Below are 20,400 nucleotides of genomic sequence, written 5' to 3'. Positions count from 1 at the left end.
TAGTGCTTCATCAGATGTGTTGCCGGTCTTGGCAGCAATTATCTTGTCGCAAATATTGTATTGCGCACTGTTGGCATCGAGCCTGGTGAAATGTAGCCACACTTTTGATCTTTTCCACATTTTTTACATCTATGGGGGTTGGGACGCTTACAGACTACAGCCTCACGTGTAAGCTATGTCTCTGGGTTAACCGGCATAAACTAGTGTTTTTCCTTGATGCCTCGCCACAGCCAATCATGCTGCATGCTTATTGGTTCACTGACGTTGATGAGATTAACCCCTTAGGTATCAAAATTTGGTACCGAACAAAAGTAAAAAGTATCAAACTCGATACCCAGCCCCACTGAAACAAGTGAAATCAATGAATATGATTCAATATTCTTTTGGTTTCTCTAATATATTTAAAATTTAAATATGAAATTACAAATGCAGTGAAAATACAGGTATCGGCGAGTACCAAAAATGAAAGTATCGGTATCGGCCTAGTTCTAGAAAAAGTGGTATTTGTGCATCCCTAATATTAATAATGAATAAATTAAACGCACTAAAGAACTTATCAGTAGTTTTAATCATTGCCAAATCAGTGTTGTGTAGTTTAAAAAGAATTACCAGCAATGCCTTGGCAACCATCCACAATACCCTGTCAACTTCTGCATGTACAAGTGACAGTTACATTTTTTTCATGTGGATGAACAATTCTTCTCCCAAATTATCATTTTGAGCTTGGCTTTATGCAGAACAAAACGTTTTCTTTCTAATGTTGATTCTGAAAACAGCAGGTGTCTTGTCTTGTTCGGTGTACAGAGTGGTGTGTTCACCTGTGGATCAGACTGGCTTCACTGCAGTCTAATTGGCATCTCCATAGTGATAGAATAGCACTGTCGCATTTCCCGTTAGAAATGGTTTAAAAACACTTTGTGGTAAATGAGGCTCATCCTTGTCCCATGTTGGTGTTTTTCTCTTCACACGTATTGTGATTTAAAAATCACAGCATTTGCATTATACATATATTATCAGAGTAAAAGCCTTGCAAATAAAACAGGGTATGCATGTTTCATGATTATTTTGCACTTTCATCCCAAGCGTAAATTAAACACATTTGTAAATGGTAACTTTTGTAAATATGAAATGAATGTAATTTTATATCATAAATTCTCATATTTTGATTTCATTATAGCTATTAGCTACAATAAATTATTCATTCAAAGAATTGGACCTCTTGCCAAGTCTAAAAACAAATGAAAGTATCCATCTTATCTTTTTGAACTGAATTGCTCTTTCTTTTTAGGACTCAGTGACAGAGTTCAGGACCGACGTGAGGTGAATATTGCATTATTCACTGTAAGCACTTTTATAATAAAAGGTGGTGATTTGTTGTCAACCCATAGCCTTCATAAAATCATCTTCAAGATGTGCAAGACAAAAAACTGATTATCCATCAGGATCTGACCCTGATCCTTGATCAGCACTTTACCCCACATGTAAAGACACTTATGTGAATAATGATGACTTAGCACTTTAGATTCATTAATGCAGTTTATAATACCAATGAAAGTTTCCATAGAAAGTCTTGCACTCACCTCTTTGTCATGATCGTTCATCTTCTCCTACCCCCAGTTAGAGTTCGATATTGGATGGTGTACAGGACGCTGTTTTATTCAGTAAGATGAATTCAGCTGTTCCTCTTCTGTTAAATATGAAGTCCTTAGAGATGGAGGCTTATCTGTTACAGAGTGCTGAATGCTGCATTTGTCAAGTTTACATTACAAACATTTCTGAACAGGTGGCATTCCTGTAGCTGTAGTCAGGTGACCACTTGTGTAAAATCTTTTATTTATGTGCTAGTGTTTTTCAACTGGTGGGTTGTGACCCAAAAGTTGGTCGCAAGACTGTTTTGAGTGGGTCGCGGAGTGTGTAGTTAAAGAGACAACAACAACAAAAAAACCCGTAAATCTAAAAGTTTTTCTGATGCAAAACTTCTATTTTGACAAACGTGTGAATGCTGTTGACTCTTCTTTCAATCGCAGTTTAAGTAAAGCGTTTGAGAAAAATGCGTTGTCCTGATTCAGTATCTGTGGTCAGATGAGATGTCAGGCTAAACTGTATGTCAGTGCCATTATTCCGTTATTTTCGTAACTTGTTACGAAAGAAAGTCTCTCACCCTTAGGGCCTGTTTACATCTGGTGTTAAGATGCGTTTTGGTCGATCGGATCACAAGTGGACGAGGTAGACACGTTTACCACCTGGCTTTTCAATTCGTCTGCCAGGAACTTTCAACCACTTCTGTACTGATTTCTTTGAGGAGAGGGTCTATGGGTAGGTAAACGTATGGGTTTTTCCAGATCTTACGATCTTATGGACAAATAAGCACACACAATTTACATATGAACACAAAAGGAGATGATGGAAAAACATAGGCCTATGGAGAACATCTGCGAACAATGTGAGTGCGTGTTATAAATCAGGAATGGTGAGAGAACATTGTTCTTGGTACGGTTTTTCGTCTCAAACCGTCTTCAGCCGACAAAGTTTAAGTCCTGCCTGGCTAGCGCACTTCTCACAATGTTAAGGTCAGTAGCCGCTCTTTTGCATATTTGACCACATGAGAGTTTACACTACGAAAGCAATCTGGTCAAATGCGTTTTCAACTACCTCTGGAAGTGGATCGAAAGTGGACAAGCTCAAAAAGTTTTTGACCGTTTACACCACCTGTCTTTAGCATCAATCACTTGTGATCCGATCGACCAAAACGCATCAATACCAGGTACTCAAGCACACACTCTTTAATTGTGCGCAAATGTGGAGGTGCACACTGTGTACTGTAAAAGAGCAAATTAAATTACGAGCATGTAGTAGCCTAATTCATGAAATTACCTGAAAGTACCAATGAATTACCTAACTTGTGTGTCGTGTGTTAGCTGGGAAGATTGCATGCGGGTATGGTGTTTATTCAATTCATCAGGATCAGTGTCCATATGTTTCAATTCTTGAAAAATAAATTTGCTTGGTTCAGATTGCTAAAAATTTGGGTCGTGGCCTAATGACCATGGGGAAATATGGGACCCATGGCCAAACCAGTTGAGAAAATAACAAACATAAATTCGCATTCACCGTGCTTTTATTAAGGTACTGTAGGAAACTCAGAAGCGAAGACCAGAAAAACTTGGTTGTATCTTCAGCAGGATTTTTTTATTGAGAACACGAGCTGTCGGTAGCTGCAGTCATCAAGTCTAACTAAGGCAGTGTATGTTGTAGTTTATATAGATTTTAGTGGGCAGTGCTTAGATATGGAGACAAAACATGCAAATGAAGTATCCAGGTTTAGGAACCCGTCCTAGAGTGTTACCATTCCTAATCCAATCAGCATAACTATTCAAAGACTGGGACAGGGGCTCCAAGAGCCATTAAAGACAAAGGGTGAGAGTCTCAGTAATCTGACTCATTTAACTTACAATAGAGAGAACAGGACTGGCAGGAATCTCTTGCTGGAAACTTTGCTTAACAGCTGATATCATCATCATAACCTTAAATGCTGAATTCAGTGTACTCTACCTTAGTTTTTCATGTTATTGTTATGTAAGGACATGAGATCAGCAGATCTTAAAACAGATTCTTAAAGTTGTAATCCCACAGTATTGTTCACCCAAAAGGGAGAATTCTGTCATTTGCTCACCAAATGCTGTTGCAAACCTGTATAATTTTCTTTATTCTGTGGAATAAAGATGGTCATAGAACGAAAGGCAATGGGATCTAATGTTGTTCATAAATTCTATTTGCCATACATAAGCAATAGAAATGCTTCTGTGGTGCTTTCTGTGTCGTACTTTGTGGTTGACATTAGTTTATTTGCCTTGATCCCAGGTGAGTCTGGCTCTGTGGTACTGAACGTCTGCCTTACCCGAGACTCAACGCTCCCCCTCCCCCAACCTCCCTGCCACCCTGCCCTACGCCCCACGCACCCCTAACCCAGTATGAACGAGGTCAGCATCGTCAGAGAGGGCTGGCTCCACAAGAGAGGTGAGCACTGCTTACTCAGTCATTCATCAGGACAGTCTGTATCATAAATTTGCATTGTAAACACTGATTTGTTGTCTGTTTTTTTTTTTTATTTTCCCCCGGTGATGCTTTCATCCTCTTGCCATCTACTTCCTTGTATCTCTTCCTCCTCCTGTCTGCAGGTGAATATATTAAGACTTGGAGGCCCCGGTATTTCATCCTAAAGAGTGATGGCTCTTTCATCGGCTACAAGGAAAAGCCTGAGACGTCAGACCATAATCAGCCGCCTCTTAACAACTTTTCCGTCGCAGGTCTGTCACAGTGCTGCCTCACTTCATGCAAACCAGATTGTGTAATATTCTAAAATATGGCTCCCTTAGTTGGTTTATTATTTCTTACTTGCCAATTATCATTTACAGAAACTGTTGCTGTTACTGTTATATATATATATATATATATAAATAAAGAGATATATATCTCTTTATATATATATATATATATATATATATATATATATCTCTTTATATATATATATATATATATATATATATATATATATATATTAGGGGTTGCACGACTACTGATTTCTGCTAGTCGATTTCTTATCAAAACAGTACTCGAGTTACTCGACTACTCGTCGTTCATGCTACTGTAAATGAAATAGCTAGATCTTATCAATAAACATTTATTAATTCATAGCCTAATGCAACAATTACATAAGTAAACTCTCAAAACATTATAATTATGACATTTCATTTTTAAATTTTCATGTACAAGTCTAAAGCCAAATAAATAGCCGTTCTTGCCTTTCATTTCAGACGTCTGCTTCTAGGGGCCGTTCACATATCGCGTCTTTTCCGCGTTCAAGGTCGTTATTTCAAATGTAGGCGCGCGGCGAGCGCGCTCATAATGAAAGAAACATGGTGCGCTAGTTTTTCCAGGCGGGTTTTTCCTTCTCATCTCCAGAAATATATCTAGTAGTAAAGCTAATGCAAGGGCTAGAAATAAATGAATCCTTTGCTGAATGATACTTCCTCGTCGTCATCATGGAGAGCGCAGTTTGGTTGCATAGCGACGACAGACGCCGCAGGAGCGCAAGCGCTTGTAGGAGACAGCGGCACAGCCACGCGCGCTTTACACACGTTTTTAGACGCAATATGTGAACGGCCTCTTGCAGAGTAGGCCAATTACAATATTTTTGTCATCCTTGATGAAATACTTCCACACATCTGACGTGTGTTGTCTGTTGGTGACGTTCGACATTTTTAATTCATTTATGGTTAATGGACGCTCGAGTAGTCGATTGTTTCCGACAGCGTCGAATAGTGGTTGAAGTAGTCGATCTATCGACTACTCGACTAGTCTATGCAAGCCCTAATATATATATATATATATATATATATATATATATATATATATATATATATATATATATATATATATATATATATATATATATATATCTTTATATATCTCTTTATTCGTTTGTCTGACCAATAGGAAATGGAGTCAGTGTTCAACAATACTTTTTTATAGACTTTAATTTGACAAAAGTGGCAAAGAAATTACACAAATTACACATTTAACACACAAATCACACATTTAACTGAAGTGTACATACAAATGTTTGAAAAAGTATAAAAACAAACTATAAACTACAATTTGACCAAAAATGAAAGAGTTCATTAAAAAAAATGACTTGTTTTAGGTATTTCATTATTATAATTTTTTTTTTGGTAACACTTTATTTTAGTGTTTTTCTTAGACACGTTACATGTAGTTATTATAGTAATTACTATAAATTGTGCTTAATTACATGGAACTAACCTAATCCTAACCCCATAGTAAGTACTTGTAGTTAATTATTATTACTCAGTACTTAAATGTATAATTACACGGTAAGACGGATACCTTAAAATAAAGTGTAATTATGAGGGGCCGTGCAAGCCAAAATCCATTCTTCTACTGTCACACACATACATTCTACTTTCACATACATACATTTCTACTGTCACACACATACATACATTACATACATTTCTACTCTCACACACACTTAGGCCTCGTTTACACTGCAGGTCTTGATGCCCAATTCTGATTTGTTGCCTATATCCGATTTTTTTTTTTTGACCATCCGTTTACATGTTCTTTCAATTGTGATTCATGTGTTTACACTTGCCATACTATCTGAAACATTGCGCATGCTTAAAGGGTTAAATTATCTTGCACAGATGGACGAACGCAAAATATGATTGATGCTAGCTGTGCGATATATGCGAAGTTCGTCAAACATCACCATGATTATGAGGCAGAGGAGGACGAAAAGTGCCTTCATTGCAGCCTGTGCATATGCTTCAGTTATTGTGTGCGAGAGAGATCTCAGGACTGGTGGGAGCATATTGTGGTGGGCTTTAACGAGAAGTAGTGGGTCCGAAATTTTAGGATGAGCAAGCCAACCTTTGATATGTTGTCAACGTTTGTCACATTCCTCTCCTACGATGACACAACGTTTCGTCAGGCCATCCGTCCCTTTGCAGAAGCGCGTCGGGTTTCTCACGTCATTAAACCACGGAGACGTTGCCTAATGCCTCAGAAAATCCAATCTGCCTGTTTACATGACAGTCGCATTGGCACATATCCGATTTATTTCTAATTTATTTCCACATATGAATGAGGCCTGAAACCGATCTGGAAATATCTGAATGCATGCTTTTTTTTTCTGTTTACACTGTCATAGAACACATCCGATCTGTGTCACATATGAGCAAAAAATCAGAATTGGGTTACATTTCACTGACAGTGTAAACGAGTTCTTACATTCTCCTTTCACATAGATACATTTCTATTCACACACATACATTCTCCTTTCACATACATGCATTTCTTCTGCCACACACATATATTCTCCTTTCACATACATACATTTCTATACGCACACACACATACATTCTCCTTTCACATACATTTCTACTGTCACACACATTCATACTCCTTTCACATACATTTCTACTGTCACACACATGCATACATTTCTACTCTCACATACACATGCATACTCCTTTCACAAACATACATTTCTACTGTCACACACATACATACATTTCTACTCTCACATACACATGCATACTACTTTCACATACATACATTTCTACTGTCACACACATGCATACTCCTTTCACATGCATACATTTCTACTGGCACACACACATACATTTCTACTGTCACACACATGCATACATTTCTACTGGCACACACATACATACATTTCTACTGTCACACACATACATACATTTCTACTCGCATACACATACATTCTTCTTTCACATGCATACATTTCTACTGTCACACACATACATACATTTCTACTGTCACACACACTTACATTCTCCTTTCATATATATATTTTATTATATACATTTTTTTTTTGGTATCCATTACTTCCTCTTTAAGCAAGGAAGTCACACTCAGACCCGGAAATACATATGCAAGACTTGCTCATCTCTTCATCACAACTTTACAATGATGCTATTCAAAGTAATCCTGTTTTCTTTTCAAGTACAGTTTTTCTTTTTGTATTAAGTAACAATGAACATGAAATCAGAGACCATTTTTTAATAATGTGCTGGAATGTATTGACCAAATGCAAAGAGAACAGATTATTTTGTACACGATAGGCTGCATTGAGAACTCTGTGATCACATTCAAACCCTATGTGGATGTCTCTCAGTCTCAAGATTTGTTGAGGATTCAAGAAATAGAGCAGCAGTAAATACATTGGAGTCCTTATATGGATGTCAAAATGTAGTGCGGACTGCTTATGAATCCAGACAAAGTTATGAATCCAGACAAAGAATCAGGTCTGAGAACAGTTATGTCCTGTTGGACACACAGAAGAGGCTGTCACACACTGTACAATCTGCGAATTCAACAAAGACAACAATACATTTGTTTTTGTTTCACAGTGTTGAAATAGCTGGCAGTGTGACTTCGTCAAAAAGTGAAATGCTCTTTCAATAAACTCACATTACACATTTATCTGATACTATGTGGTCACAGAAAATGAAAGTGTATTCCACCAAATAAAACAATACTGACATAATTAACATTTCAGTTATCAGATAAAGCTCAATTAACATACACCAACTCTATACAAGCACTTAACGTAGTAACTGTAAACTCTCTTTACAAAAACATTGAGTGCACTGAAAATGAATCTCTTTTAAACATGGTCAAGTCGCGATCTCCCGCACGACATCTGACAGCGTGGCCGCGGACATCCGTAGCTAGTCGGATGAAAAAAGTTCTCTCGCTTCTGTTCCTGAATTTACTGTAATCATAGTAATTGGCGCACACCCATTTTTTTTTTTGTCGGCTGGCTTAACCGTGTATTTTCAAACCGCGGCTGTCTTGACCGCAGTCCGGTGACCCCGATCGCGCCAGACCTGCCTTCCGTTTCCACTATACTCTCTCTCACACATACATACATACATACATACATACATACATACATACATACATACATACATACATACATACATTATTCTCTTACATACACATATTTTTTTCAGACATACATTTTCTTCTTACATACATTTTCTTCTTACATGCATTTATTATTTATAATATTAAATGCATACTTTGAATACGTTTGCATAAGAGGAAAATGTATATATGTGAAAGGAGAATGTATGTGAGTGTGAGAGTAGAAGAATGAATTTTGGCTTGTTTGGCTCTTCATAGTAACCTTTTTTTTTTTTTTTCTCAATCAATGTTGGTTGGTCTGGTGTTTCAATCTCCCAACCTGGAAAACAGTGTATTCAGTCAAAAATAACCTCCCAATTAAGACAGCAAGAGGCACAGATCAAATCACAGTTCACTTTTAATATATGGTATTTAGAATTTTTTGACCCATTCAAGAAATTTAAATCCCAAATAAAACGTTTTAAAACTGTAATATCCTTTGCAGAGTGTCAGCTGATGAAGACTGAACGACCTCGGCCGAACACGTTTGTCATCCGCTGCTTGCAGTGGACCACTGTTATTGAGCGCACCTTCCACGTGGATAGCAATGCTGAAAGGTGAGGAGATGAGATGGAGAGTCCTGCTAGAATCAGTGACTGACTGACTGAATGAATGAATGAATGAATGAAAGAGAGAGAAAGCTTAAGGAGATGTTGAATGGTATTTACCCGGAAAGCAGATTTGGTTCTATTAACTGGATTTTTGCCAATCCAAACAGGATATTATTCACTGCCTGTTGCTTAAAATTAACCGTAAAGTAGGTGAAAAACATTTCGGTGGAAATAGGAGTTGTGTTTAGGTCATTTCGTGACTAAAAAGCCCAAGTCTTCCAAAAGGATAGGAATCGGGTACATGAGATCAGCGTAGGATCACACAAAATAACAAGAGGAAATCTAACCTGCTTTGCTACTTAGATTTAACGAATGACTAATATGATTTCATCGTGATGTCTATGCAGAGAGGAGTGGATTCGTGCCATCCAGGCTGTGGCCAATGGGCTCAAGTCCCGGGAAGAGGAGGAGCCAATGGACATTAATTTTGGCTCCCCTGGAGACAACAGCCTGGAGGGGATGGAGGCAGCGATCGCAAAATCCCGCACCAAAGTGGTGAGTGCCTTGCATCAACGTGTAGCCACATTCTGGTTGTTTGGGTAACATTCACTTCTCTTTAAGTAACCTCCTCATTTGTCTACTGTCCCAAGTAACCAATTTCCTGCATTGCTGTGCTAATTTCATGTCTCTGGTGTCACCTTGTACTCACTCTTGTCAAGTAATAGAATTTTATCTTATATCAATATTTCATATCCAGTTATCATCATGTAGTAGCCATGTAATACACAAGATAATTTTTTTAATGTAAAAATTAGTTCCTAATTTTTTGGAGGTCTACAATAGGTTTACATGCATCCGAGGTCAAAAAACACTTACATTTTGCATAATATACATTGCAGCATCACCTCTTTTCTCACAATGTCTGAAACTGTTCTATCAAGGATCCAGATCCTTTTCAAGAGCCTACTCTGCTCTGATTGGTCAGATGGCCCATGCTGTTGTGATTGGTCTACTCTTCAGAGTACAGCGCATGTTGGAAATGAAGCGGCCATTACCATATCTGAATTTCTGCTCCGGAGGCTTCCTCAGCATTTGCATACATAGTAATGCGAACAGTAACAATGTCGTTGGTTTTACCGTATCAATTAGAGTGACGGACTTTTCATACCTCAAGCTTGAGCAGCACATATTTTTTAGACGTTCATGTTTAACAAACGAGTGCATTCACACCAGGAGGAGAAGCAACACGTGAGCGTGAAGCGGTAGCGTCGTGTAAGAACCAGTGAAGCAAGGGTTTCACTGCCAAGTCTATTTTAGCTGCACTGCTCACGCTCAATTACAGTGAAAGCACACTTTTGATAGACAAAATAAATGATTTCACAAAAAAGTGCCCAATGCACAGAATAAGCATGTCTAGTGTTTTAACAAGAATTGGAGTGTCAATTGTTCTTATCGTATTTTAATAGGATTTTATGACAGAAAAAAACATACATATGACATAAAACCTACAAGAAAATAAAACCGTGATGATTACATGCATATTATGAATAGACAATTTAGACCTAAGTTGAAATGGCTTAATCGTCATGTCAATTTTATTACAAATATTCAACAAGTTGAATATAATGAGTAAAAACAAAGACGTTGAGAGAACTTGCCCATTGTTTGAAATGGTGCTTTTGCCTGCCTTCAAGAGGAACATCACATTCTATATTGAAGTATGACTGAAACGACATGATCGGAGCTGCTGTCATGGGTTTTGTTTACGAATTTGCATGCAAATGTTGTACACGTTAACTATCAAGTTACTATACTATCAAGTTTATAAATGACCAATTTCTAAAAACAAATTTATAGTTGACTTTGTAAAGAAATGCTCAGCTTTGGAGCTGCTGTGACGCTGTACAAATGCTTCCAGTGTGAATACTCTCGTGAGTCTGCAGCTGCAATGATGTAGTTGCGCTAACGCAAGCTGGATTTAATAAGAAGTAAATATAGCAGACATTAGATAATCAGGATACAGAGGCGCCAGCGCGTGAACTGGAAATGAACGCCCGTTTTACACATACTCTGTTTGCAGTGCGTATGCGTTGCGTTTTTTTTTTCCGTACCCATGTTAACAGGTTAGAGCTTTCACACTGCGGTCCATTTATCCGTTCCAGTTGCGGTGCGTATACAGCAGTGCAGCAATCGTTTCCGCACCGAGTCGATTTCTGCTGTGCCGCAAACGCTGAATTAAAGTGACGGCGCATGTTTCGTGGTCAAAAGATGTCACAGATTGAGCTGAAAATGTAGTAATTTCACCATAAATGCATTTAATTAAATAAAATGTAGTAATACCATCATAAATGTATTTAATTAAATACTGCTTTTTATCACAGTCATCTTTTTACTTTAAGACCGGGGTAAAGCAATTAAAACTAGGCCTACAGTTTACTTTAACAAGGCGAAATAATGAACAACAATCGTCTGATTCGTGGAGGTTGAAAAACAAGTTATTTGTGGCATGCAAGATTTATTGTATTAAAATTTAAAAGTTTTAATTTAAAATGTTTGCAATTTTAATAGCCTACATGTTAAATATGTTACCACTTGCTTGAGCAACTTAATATAGAAGTAATGCATTGATTTAATACATTGTTTAAATTGTTTAAACTTGAATACGTCTATTAAAGAGTGTATATGTGTAGGCTACAAAGAAAATTGCACCGGTAACAACTTTTTTAAAATAAAAGTTTCTGAAAACTTCTGGATTTGAAATACAAATATTGTGTATGTGTTTGTGGTACAGCCGCGGATCAGTTACGCACTGCAAACGCATCATATGTGAAAGCACTATAGCACGTGCTGCTCCTGTACGGCATACCCACAGCGCATACGCACTGCACGCGGAGTATGTGTGAAACGGGCACTCAGCGTATAAGGTAGTAGGCTCTACTTGCCTCACAGACAGGTCTACTTTTAAACAGAACAATTCAACACGAAAGAACTGCTCTCTGCATATGTAATCAGTATGAAATGTGCATTTCTCTCTGGCACGTTCACTAGGCTACTGCGAAGATCGCGAGTCAGCATCGTCAACTTCATCTTTGTAGCCGACACTGACAAAGAAAACACTTGTTTAAACAATTAAAATATCTCCTTTCTGTATTTGATAGATTCATAATTATTACTTTTGCCGGTTCTTTGTGACAGCTTTTAGGTGCTTTATTGGCATACGCGTCACCACCGCATCACCAGGCCTGTTTATTAAGCAGGATTTGATGGCCGACACTTATAAAATGCAATTCAATGTGGAAGTAATCCAAGTATTCAGAATACATTACTCAGATTGAGTAACGTAACGGAATACGTTACAAATTACATTTTTGGGTATGTATTCTGTAACGGAATACATTTTGAAAGTATCCTTCCCAACACTGTGTGTGTATATATATATATATATATATATATATATATATATATATATATATATATATATATATATATATATATATATATATATATATATATATATATATATATATATATATATATATATATATATAAAGCTTGAAATGTCTACTTTTAAACAGAGCAATTCAAAATGAAAAAAACAGACTGTTGTCTGCATGTAGGCTAATCCGTATGAAATGTGCATTTCTCTCTGGCGCGTTCACTGCGAAGATTGTGAGTCCGCATCGTCAACTTCATCTTTGCAGCCGACAGTGACACAGAAAACACTTGTTTATTAATAAACAATTAAAATGTCTAATTGCTATATTTTACATATTCATGATCATTACTTTTGCCGGTTCTTTGTGACAGGTTTCATGCTTTATTGGCAGCGCCAACCTTACATGTTACATGAACACATGGAGTCACCACCGAAAACATGGAGATTTTTTTCAATCCCTGTTTTGGTAGGGGGATAAACTGATCAGAAAATGTAACGAAACTTTGTAGAAATGTAGTGGAGTAGAAAGTATAATAGTTCCTGCAAAAAGTAACAAAGTAAAAGTCAAAAGTATGCACTATTGATTCTATTTAAGTAAAGTACAGATACGTGAAAAATTTACTTAAGTAACGAAGTATACTATTCTAAGTATACATTAAATTAATGAATAGAATTTAATATATAGGCTAGAACAAGGTTTAATCTGGCTTGCAGAGAAACATAACTGGGGTTAACTGATATCAAGAGATGTAATCCCCCAATCAGAGCTTCACACTTGCGCAATACTGAAATATCTGCTAAGTGTTTTACTTATTTTTCTCAACCTGGCAACCATGTGCCCACACTCTGTCTCCACTGTGGATAAAAGCGCTGGCTTTCTGAAAACACCATTAAGCTTGAAGTTTATCGATTTCCAGTTCAATATTCTATTCACAGAAACATGTAATACTTCAAGTCAGTGTTTATTTACGGGCCTGAAAGAGAGAGAATGACCACAGTCTGCGCCACGTTTCTCTAACTGAAGCGGTGAGTTTAATTGCTTCAAAAACAGTAATGTTACCAACTCCTTGCTGAGAAAGATGAGGTAAAATTTAGTGCAGACCCTTATCGTGATTATATATCATATTGTGGCCCCTGTATCGGGATATGTACCGTATCGTGACTTTGTTGCTCATGCACAGCCCAAAGGTTAGCATTATGCAAATTTGTTACAAACCTATGTAGGTTCATGCAAGAAGTAAGACTGGAATTACTGCATTGAAACTTTGCTGACCTTTTACATTCACAAACAGCTATACCGAAAAAGCATAATGGTGCACATTTATTTAATTTAACTGTTTTTGTATGCAATGATTCAGATCTGCATCACTGTAATTCAATTCAGTTTTATAACTGAATTAAATAATATAAAATAAACTTTTAAACTTTATTTTTTTTCTTCCTCAGACAATGAGTGACTTTGACTACTTAAAGCTGCTGGGTAAAGGCACTTTTGGAAAGGTGATTCTAGTGAGGGAAAAGGCTACTGGCATGTACTACGCCATGAAGATTCTACGCAAAGAGGTCATCATTGCTAAGGTGGGTACCTCACAAATCAAAGTTTAAAATGCTCATGAATTATTTGTTTTATATTAATAACATGGTGGCGTATGTGTTTCAGGACGAGGTTGCACACACAATCACAGAAAGCAGAGTGTTGCAGAACACACGGCACCCCTTCCTTACAGTATGTCCATCTCTTTTAGTTTTTTTTTTTTTTCATTATTGCACAATTATCTTGGTTTTAGATTTAATTCAAATTTTTCAATCTTTCTGACTACAGACACTAAAATACGCCTTCCAGACACGAGATCGTCTATGTTTCGTCATGGAGTATGCAAATGGAGGCGAGGTTTGTCACATCCTCTCGCCCCTTACAAAAACAAACTAAAAAAGCCTTCACCATTCTGTCTCTGTTAAAATTGTTTTGTCTCCTTTTTACTTTTTCCCAGCTGTTCTTCCACTTGTCTCGAGAGCGTGTGTTTACGGAGGATAGAGCTCGCTTCTATGGGGCTGAAATTGTTTCAGCATTGGAGTATCTGCACTCTAAAGATGTCGTCTACAGGGACCTAAAGGTTTTCTCCTTTAATGTGCTGTGTAATTATTGTGAAAATAGTTTATGAATTGTGTTGGGAAAGGATGTCATGTAATTGTGTCATAGACCACAAAGGCATGAAGTCTGTGTTCCTTTTTTTACCACTAATAACTGATTCCTAATTCTGAAAGTTTGAATTGCGTTTTTCTCTGCAGCTGGAGAATCTAATGCTGGATAAAGATGGTCACATTAAAATCACAGACTTTGGCCTGTGTAAAGAGGGCATTACTAATGAGGCCACCATGAAGACATTCTGTGGGACCCCAGAGTACCTTGCTCCTGAGGTACTGCCAACTCACTCCATTAACATGTTTTCTCAACCAATTTATAGATCATAGTTTGGGACCATGATAATGTTTTTTAGTGTTTTAAAGGCACAATATGTTAGATTTTTTTTTATTTATTTAAAATATTCAAAAATCACTGTAGAAAAAAAGCATTATGTTGGTTTGAAAATATTTGGCAGAATTTTTGGCTTTTGGCTAGCAGAAAAAAGATGCTTTGTAAATAGAATGTATCCGTCTGTTATCCTCTGTGTATTCCCGGTGTATTCTCATTGTTCACAGTTCATCAGTGCATGTTGTTCCAAAGAAAAATGTTATCTTCGTAAGCTTTCGTTGTTGATCTTAACCAATATCCAAATAGCTAATTATGGTGCTGTTGTAGTAATCCAGCCTTCATAAAATCTTTCCAGTATTTGACACAGTAATCTACTGCTTGTTTAAGGTGCAGTATGCAATTTCTGAGAAACATTGTTGATTCTGAAATTCGACACCCAAACAAACCCAACCCTCCCTTTATTGCTCCGCCCCCAAAATAACACTATGCAGCACAGTCAACGACTAACAGCTGGCACATCAGATTGTCCCGTTACTACAGCTCATTTTATAACAACAACATATCTGGTTTCTGTTAAACATAGCAAAACCAATGTTAGTCAAGTATCGAGCAGAAAGAAGCAACCTCGGCATGTGTTTTCAGGCTTTCCCACACTCTCTCTCTCCAGCGCCGGAAAGCTTCTCCAGTGCTAACTTGGGTCCTAGCTCTTGCCTGATCATCATATTCCCCAGGCCTTCTCCCATTTTTAATTTCTCAGTGCGTTGATCATTGAAGCCAATCACAGACATATCCGATGAGCGCATGAACAAAATGGCCAGTTAGAGGCGTTTACGATTCAGCTCGACAGCGCTCAAAGCGTCAGAGTTTTAAAATTTCAACTTTTGACAACACTAGTCGTTTCTCTGAAAAACAATGCTACAGCCAGTTATTCTACTTTGAAATGTGCATTCCGTGTCGGAATGTCTGTTTTTGTTTTGGTCTGTCCTAGTGGTCGACCGATATTGTTTTTTTTTTCAAGCTGAGCCATATCGCATTAATATCGCGGATGTATCGCCTGCGATAATTAATGAGATATGTCTCAGCTTGTCAGTTAACTACGGCTCTTTGTAGTGAATGCCGCTCCATCTGAAAGCAGGCGATGGCGATTTACTACTAATCAAGAAACCGGCTTTACTGACGAGATGCGCCAAACAATGTCATGCGATATATCGCCCAGCCCTACTTTTCGGTTACAAATAATATTAAAGTAACGCTTCACTTTTTCGCATACCATTTACTTTCTTTGTTTACCAGTTCTGTCTAACATAGTATTAGATATGACTGACAGAGATCGTAAACTAATGAAGACGGAGAATGTGAGCGAGCGAGCACTGTGTGTGTGTGATCAGGCACTGCCGTTCTCTTCTCAGGCGCTGGTGTTCTCAGCGCCGCCCATCAAAATAAAAGTCTGAAGCGCCATCAAAATAAAAGTCCCGCTTCCAACTCATTGGCCAATGAGAAAAACTTATCGGTCGACGCCGAAATTTTAAAAATGCCAAATATCAGAAAATAGTCGACCACTTGTCTGTCCGATACCTCACTCTGCCAGTTTACCCAATAGTATTTCAACTATGTCGCCATTTGGTGGAAAACACAGCATATTGCAGCAATGGAAGCCAGCAAACAAGCTAGGTCAGAGATGGCATATTCTACCAGACCAAAAAAAACTCGGCATCCATCTAAAAATCTCTATGAACGGAAGCATATTAAAACGTGGATAAATCAACTCTTAAAATTAGTAAGTCTCCTCGGCTTTCACTGTCAATTGCGCTCGCTCCTGTTACGTGTCATCAAACTGGCAACCCGCATGAGCATTGAGTCTGAAGGGGTGGGGGAAAAAACTCTCTCCAGTATTTTGAATTGGGACTGCAGTACCCATTTCAACTGCTAGTTGTCAATATTACAGACTGCACCTTTAATGTAATAAAGGTTTGCCAATAATTCCAAATAGGATGTTTCAATTGGGAAATGTGGTGGTAAGCTAGAAGATGAACCTGGTTTGCAAAAGCCATTTCATGTTGTATTTAAGCACTAGCTTCTTGGACCTTAATATACTATCCTAATGTTAAAGAGTTTTATTTCTCTCTCTCTCTCTCTCTCTCTCTCTCTCTCTCTCTCTCTCTCTCTCTCTCTCTCTCTCTCTCTCTCTCTCTCTCTCTCTCTCTCTCTCTCTCTCTCTCTCTCTCTCTCTCTCTCTCTCTCTCTTTCTCTCTTTCTCTCTTTCTCTCTTTCTCTCTCTCTCTCTCTCTCTCTCTCTCTCTCTCTCTCTTATTATATATATAATATTATATGTATATGCTCCCTTTTTCATCTCCTCCTCCACATTCTTTGCTGTAGGTATTAGAAGACAATGATTATGGCCGTGCGGTGGACTGGTGGGGTCTGGGAGTGGTCATGTATGAAATGATGTGTGGTCGGCTGCCATTCTATAACCAGGACCACGAGCGTCTGTTTGAGCTCATTTTAATGGAGGAGATTCGCTTTCCTAGAAACCTCTCGCCCGAGGCTAAGGCCCTGCTGGCCGGCCTGCTTAAGAAAGACCCCAAACAGAGGTTAGATGAGCGTCTGTTTCTACTTTTGTTGTAAAGAAGATTTTGTGTATGTTTTAATAACATGAAATTTTTTTTTTTTTTTCCAAGGCTTGGAGGAAGTCCTGAAGATGCCAAAGAAGTGATGACACACAAGTTCTTCAATTCCATGAACTGGCAAGATGTCCTTCAAAAGAAGGTAAAAGAGTTAAGACAGTGAGAGAACCGATTCATCAGATGAATTCATCACAAGTTAAGAGTACACTGTTAATGGGTGCGTCTCAGTCAGCTCCCGAGCTCGTGAATCAGTATATTGTGTTCATGAATTCGGGCACTGGTAAGGACAGTAAAGGATGCTGGCTCACTACACGTTGGGAAATTGATGAGACTATTTTCAGCGACATCTTTCTGACATTACTTGTAATGTTATTTCAAGAACTTTATGATAAGTACTTTGCTTGTTACATTTACGTGCAACATTTCAGCTGTAAAAAAAAAAATAGTTAGCCAGATTATGTTCATTACCTGTCTAGCGATGTATGTTTATGCTGAAATTTTTTAAATATGTTTGAATTTTTAAAAACATTTATCACGTGTCGTTATGTGTATTGAGTTGACTCTAGTTTTCACGGTGCATGTTTCAGTGCCCTGGAAGGAATGAGACAGCCCTTAAAATGTCCAAAACCCTGATCAGTGCCCTGACTACTAAACTAGGGAGCTGATTGAGACTCACCCAACGTCTTTGACAAATGCTCTACAATCTTGTTTGCGTTCGTGTTCAAATGGGGTGCATCAGTGTGATTGATTGCAGTGTGATCAGAAGAGCTTTACCCTCAAACCAAACGTGTTTATTTGTAGTTCAAAAGACATTTAACAGTGAACAGTCATTTATGCTGATCTTTGCATGGGGCTAATGAGGGATGTGTGAAAACCCATTGCTCTCTAGAGTTTTTTTTCTCAGACTCCCCTCTCTCTCTCCTCCTGTTTACTGCAGCTTATCCCACCCTTCAAGCCACAAGTGACCTCAGAGACAGACACACGCTACTTTGACGACGAGTTCACTGCACAGACCATTACTGTCACGCCACCTGACCAATGTGAGTACCTCAGTCCTTCCTCACAGCCTGTCTGCATGAGAGGAGTCACAACTCTTCTGTGTGTTTGAGAAAAGTAGTAACATCGGAGGAGCCACTCTGTGGAAAATAACTCCAAATAGTGATGGAGATAAATTTTTAAAATTTGTCTTTTTTATTTTACATATGTATAGTGGATTATCGAAAAAGAAAAAATGTAGGGTGGTTATTTATTGTTTTTTTGCGAGGTGGACATTGCACCCAAAAGTGGAGGGGTAAAGGTGCAGGGTTTATTTGATTGGAGAAGTCCCAGCATACATCAACAGAGTCTGTCGTTCTCTCCAGAAGATCCAGTTATGACAATTTAATTAACTCTGACATATGAATTAGGTCAGAAATGTTTTTTTTTTCTTAATAGAATGGTTTATTAAACCTTTAACCCCCCCTCGCCCCCAAAATTATATATTTTTTGTTTATATTCATAAACATGTCAGTTTTATTCAGAGACCCAAACGGAGCAAAAATATGCAATGTGGTCCAGTTGCTGATATTTATATGGCCAAATATTAAGATGAAATTCTGATACCTTGCAATGTAAATCAACTAGATCTTTAACAGTATAATACACTACTTGCATAAAATGTGTATAAATATCAGTTGTCACTCCTTATAATATATATTCTCCTTATAATATTATCTGTAACGCATAACATATTGTTTGCATCACCTCCCGTACTCCTTGATGCTTTATAGGCTATATGTCACCTTTATCGGAAGTATCCCGTTAGATAATGCAGATAGAAGGTCTGTCTCAACTTTCAAATTCTGTTGATTTTTATCATGAAATTCAAAGAATAAATGTAGTTTTGGTGCTCTTCATGGCGTAATGGATCACTCGCTGTCACGGCGTAAAAACGGGGAGAAAAAAAATAAATTGATTCACTCCGAACAGAATCAGAATTTTAATATTTCTGTTCATGCGTTCCTACATAAAACCACAATACTAACTTATTTATATTGATATACAACATTTATATTTTCCCTGGTTTCAAAACACACATCATGCTGGATATTGCCTGCCATTCATCATAACTTAAATGGTTGGTGATGACAGGTCCTCAGAAAAACTCCTGAGATTCAAAAGCTAATAAACATGAATGAACTTCAGAAGGCATGTTGAAAGATACAGTACAACTTACTGGAATGTATCTGGTCACATGTAATCAACAGCGGAAAGAAGTCAGTAAAACGTGTCGTGTCATGTTTACCTCAGGGAAAGCTATGCTATGTCCATAGCTCAATAGCTAGAATAAAATAACTCCGGAGCATTTTGATAAATATATTAGTTATTACAGTATTGTTTAGGCTAAATTTTTAGGCCTTATAGAGTATTTCACCATGTTACTATTTCACAACAAATAGCTGTAGAAACACAAGCAAAAAACAAAACTAAGCATGTAGAAGATTGTGTACAACAGCTTTTTCAGCAAAGTTTCAACTCCGCTTAAGTTGATACTTAAGAGGCCTTAGAAATTTGCATATAAAATAAGATATTGTAGGCTTTATAGGGTTAAAGGGATACTCCACTTTTTTTGGAAATAGGCTCCCCCAGAGTTAAACAGTTGAGTTTTACCATTTTTGAATCCATTCAGCCGCATAGCTTAGCATACATCATTGAAGTGGACAAGACCATTAGCATTTCTCTCAAAAAAATGACCAAAGAGTTTAGATATTTTTCCTATTTAAAACTTGACTCTTCTGTAGTTACATCGTGCACTAAGAC

At 37.6% G+C, this 20,400-nt stretch overlaps 1 protein-coding gene across 4 annotated transcripts in view; it reads left to right on the top strand.

Moving 5' to 3' along the window:
* akt2 (v-akt murine thymoma viral oncogene homolog 2) overlaps positions 1 to 20,400 on the top strand; it is a 33,433-nt gene that overhangs the window by 10,703 nt on the left and 2,330 nt on the right. Inside the window, exons 2-14 of one of the 4 annotated variants that reach the window (XM_081373232.1) lie at positions 1,289 to 1,320; positions 3,862 to 4,017; positions 4,179 to 4,307; positions 8,963 to 9,074; positions 9,476 to 9,623; positions 13,951 to 14,082; positions 14,165 to 14,230; positions 14,327 to 14,395; positions 14,496 to 14,618; positions 14,794 to 14,922; positions 17,354 to 17,568; positions 17,656 to 17,743; positions 18,539 to 18,641. In XM_081373232.1, the coding sequence (XP_081229358.1) occupies positions 3,972 to 4,017; positions 4,179 to 4,307; positions 8,963 to 9,074; positions 9,476 to 9,623; positions 13,951 to 14,082; positions 14,165 to 14,230; positions 14,327 to 14,395; positions 14,496 to 14,618; positions 14,794 to 14,922; positions 17,354 to 17,568; positions 17,656 to 17,743; positions 18,539 to 18,641 (1,360 nt within the window). In that variant the 5' untranslated portion in view covers positions 1,289 to 1,320; positions 3,862 to 3,971. Of the gene's footprint in view, positions 1 to 1,288; positions 1,342 to 2,655; positions 2,765 to 3,861; positions 4,018 to 4,178; positions 4,308 to 8,962; positions 9,075 to 9,475; positions 9,624 to 13,950; positions 14,083 to 14,164; positions 14,231 to 14,326; positions 14,396 to 14,495; positions 14,619 to 14,793; positions 14,923 to 17,353; positions 17,569 to 17,655; positions 17,744 to 18,538; positions 18,642 to 20,400 lie in introns of those variants that run through there. The other 3 variants (XM_081373233.1, XM_081373234.1, XM_081373231.1) reach the window with 3 other exon arrangements.

The sequence above is a fragment of the Scardinius erythrophthalmus genome, assembly GCF_964197995.2.
Source record: "Scardinius erythrophthalmus genome assembly, chromosome: 8".
Taxonomy (NCBI): Eukaryota; Metazoa; Chordata; class Actinopteri; order Cypriniformes; family Leuciscidae; genus Scardinius; species Scardinius erythrophthalmus.
The sequence above is the reverse complement of the archived record's forward strand: the minus strand, read 5'-3'. Positions and strand labels throughout refer to the sequence as shown.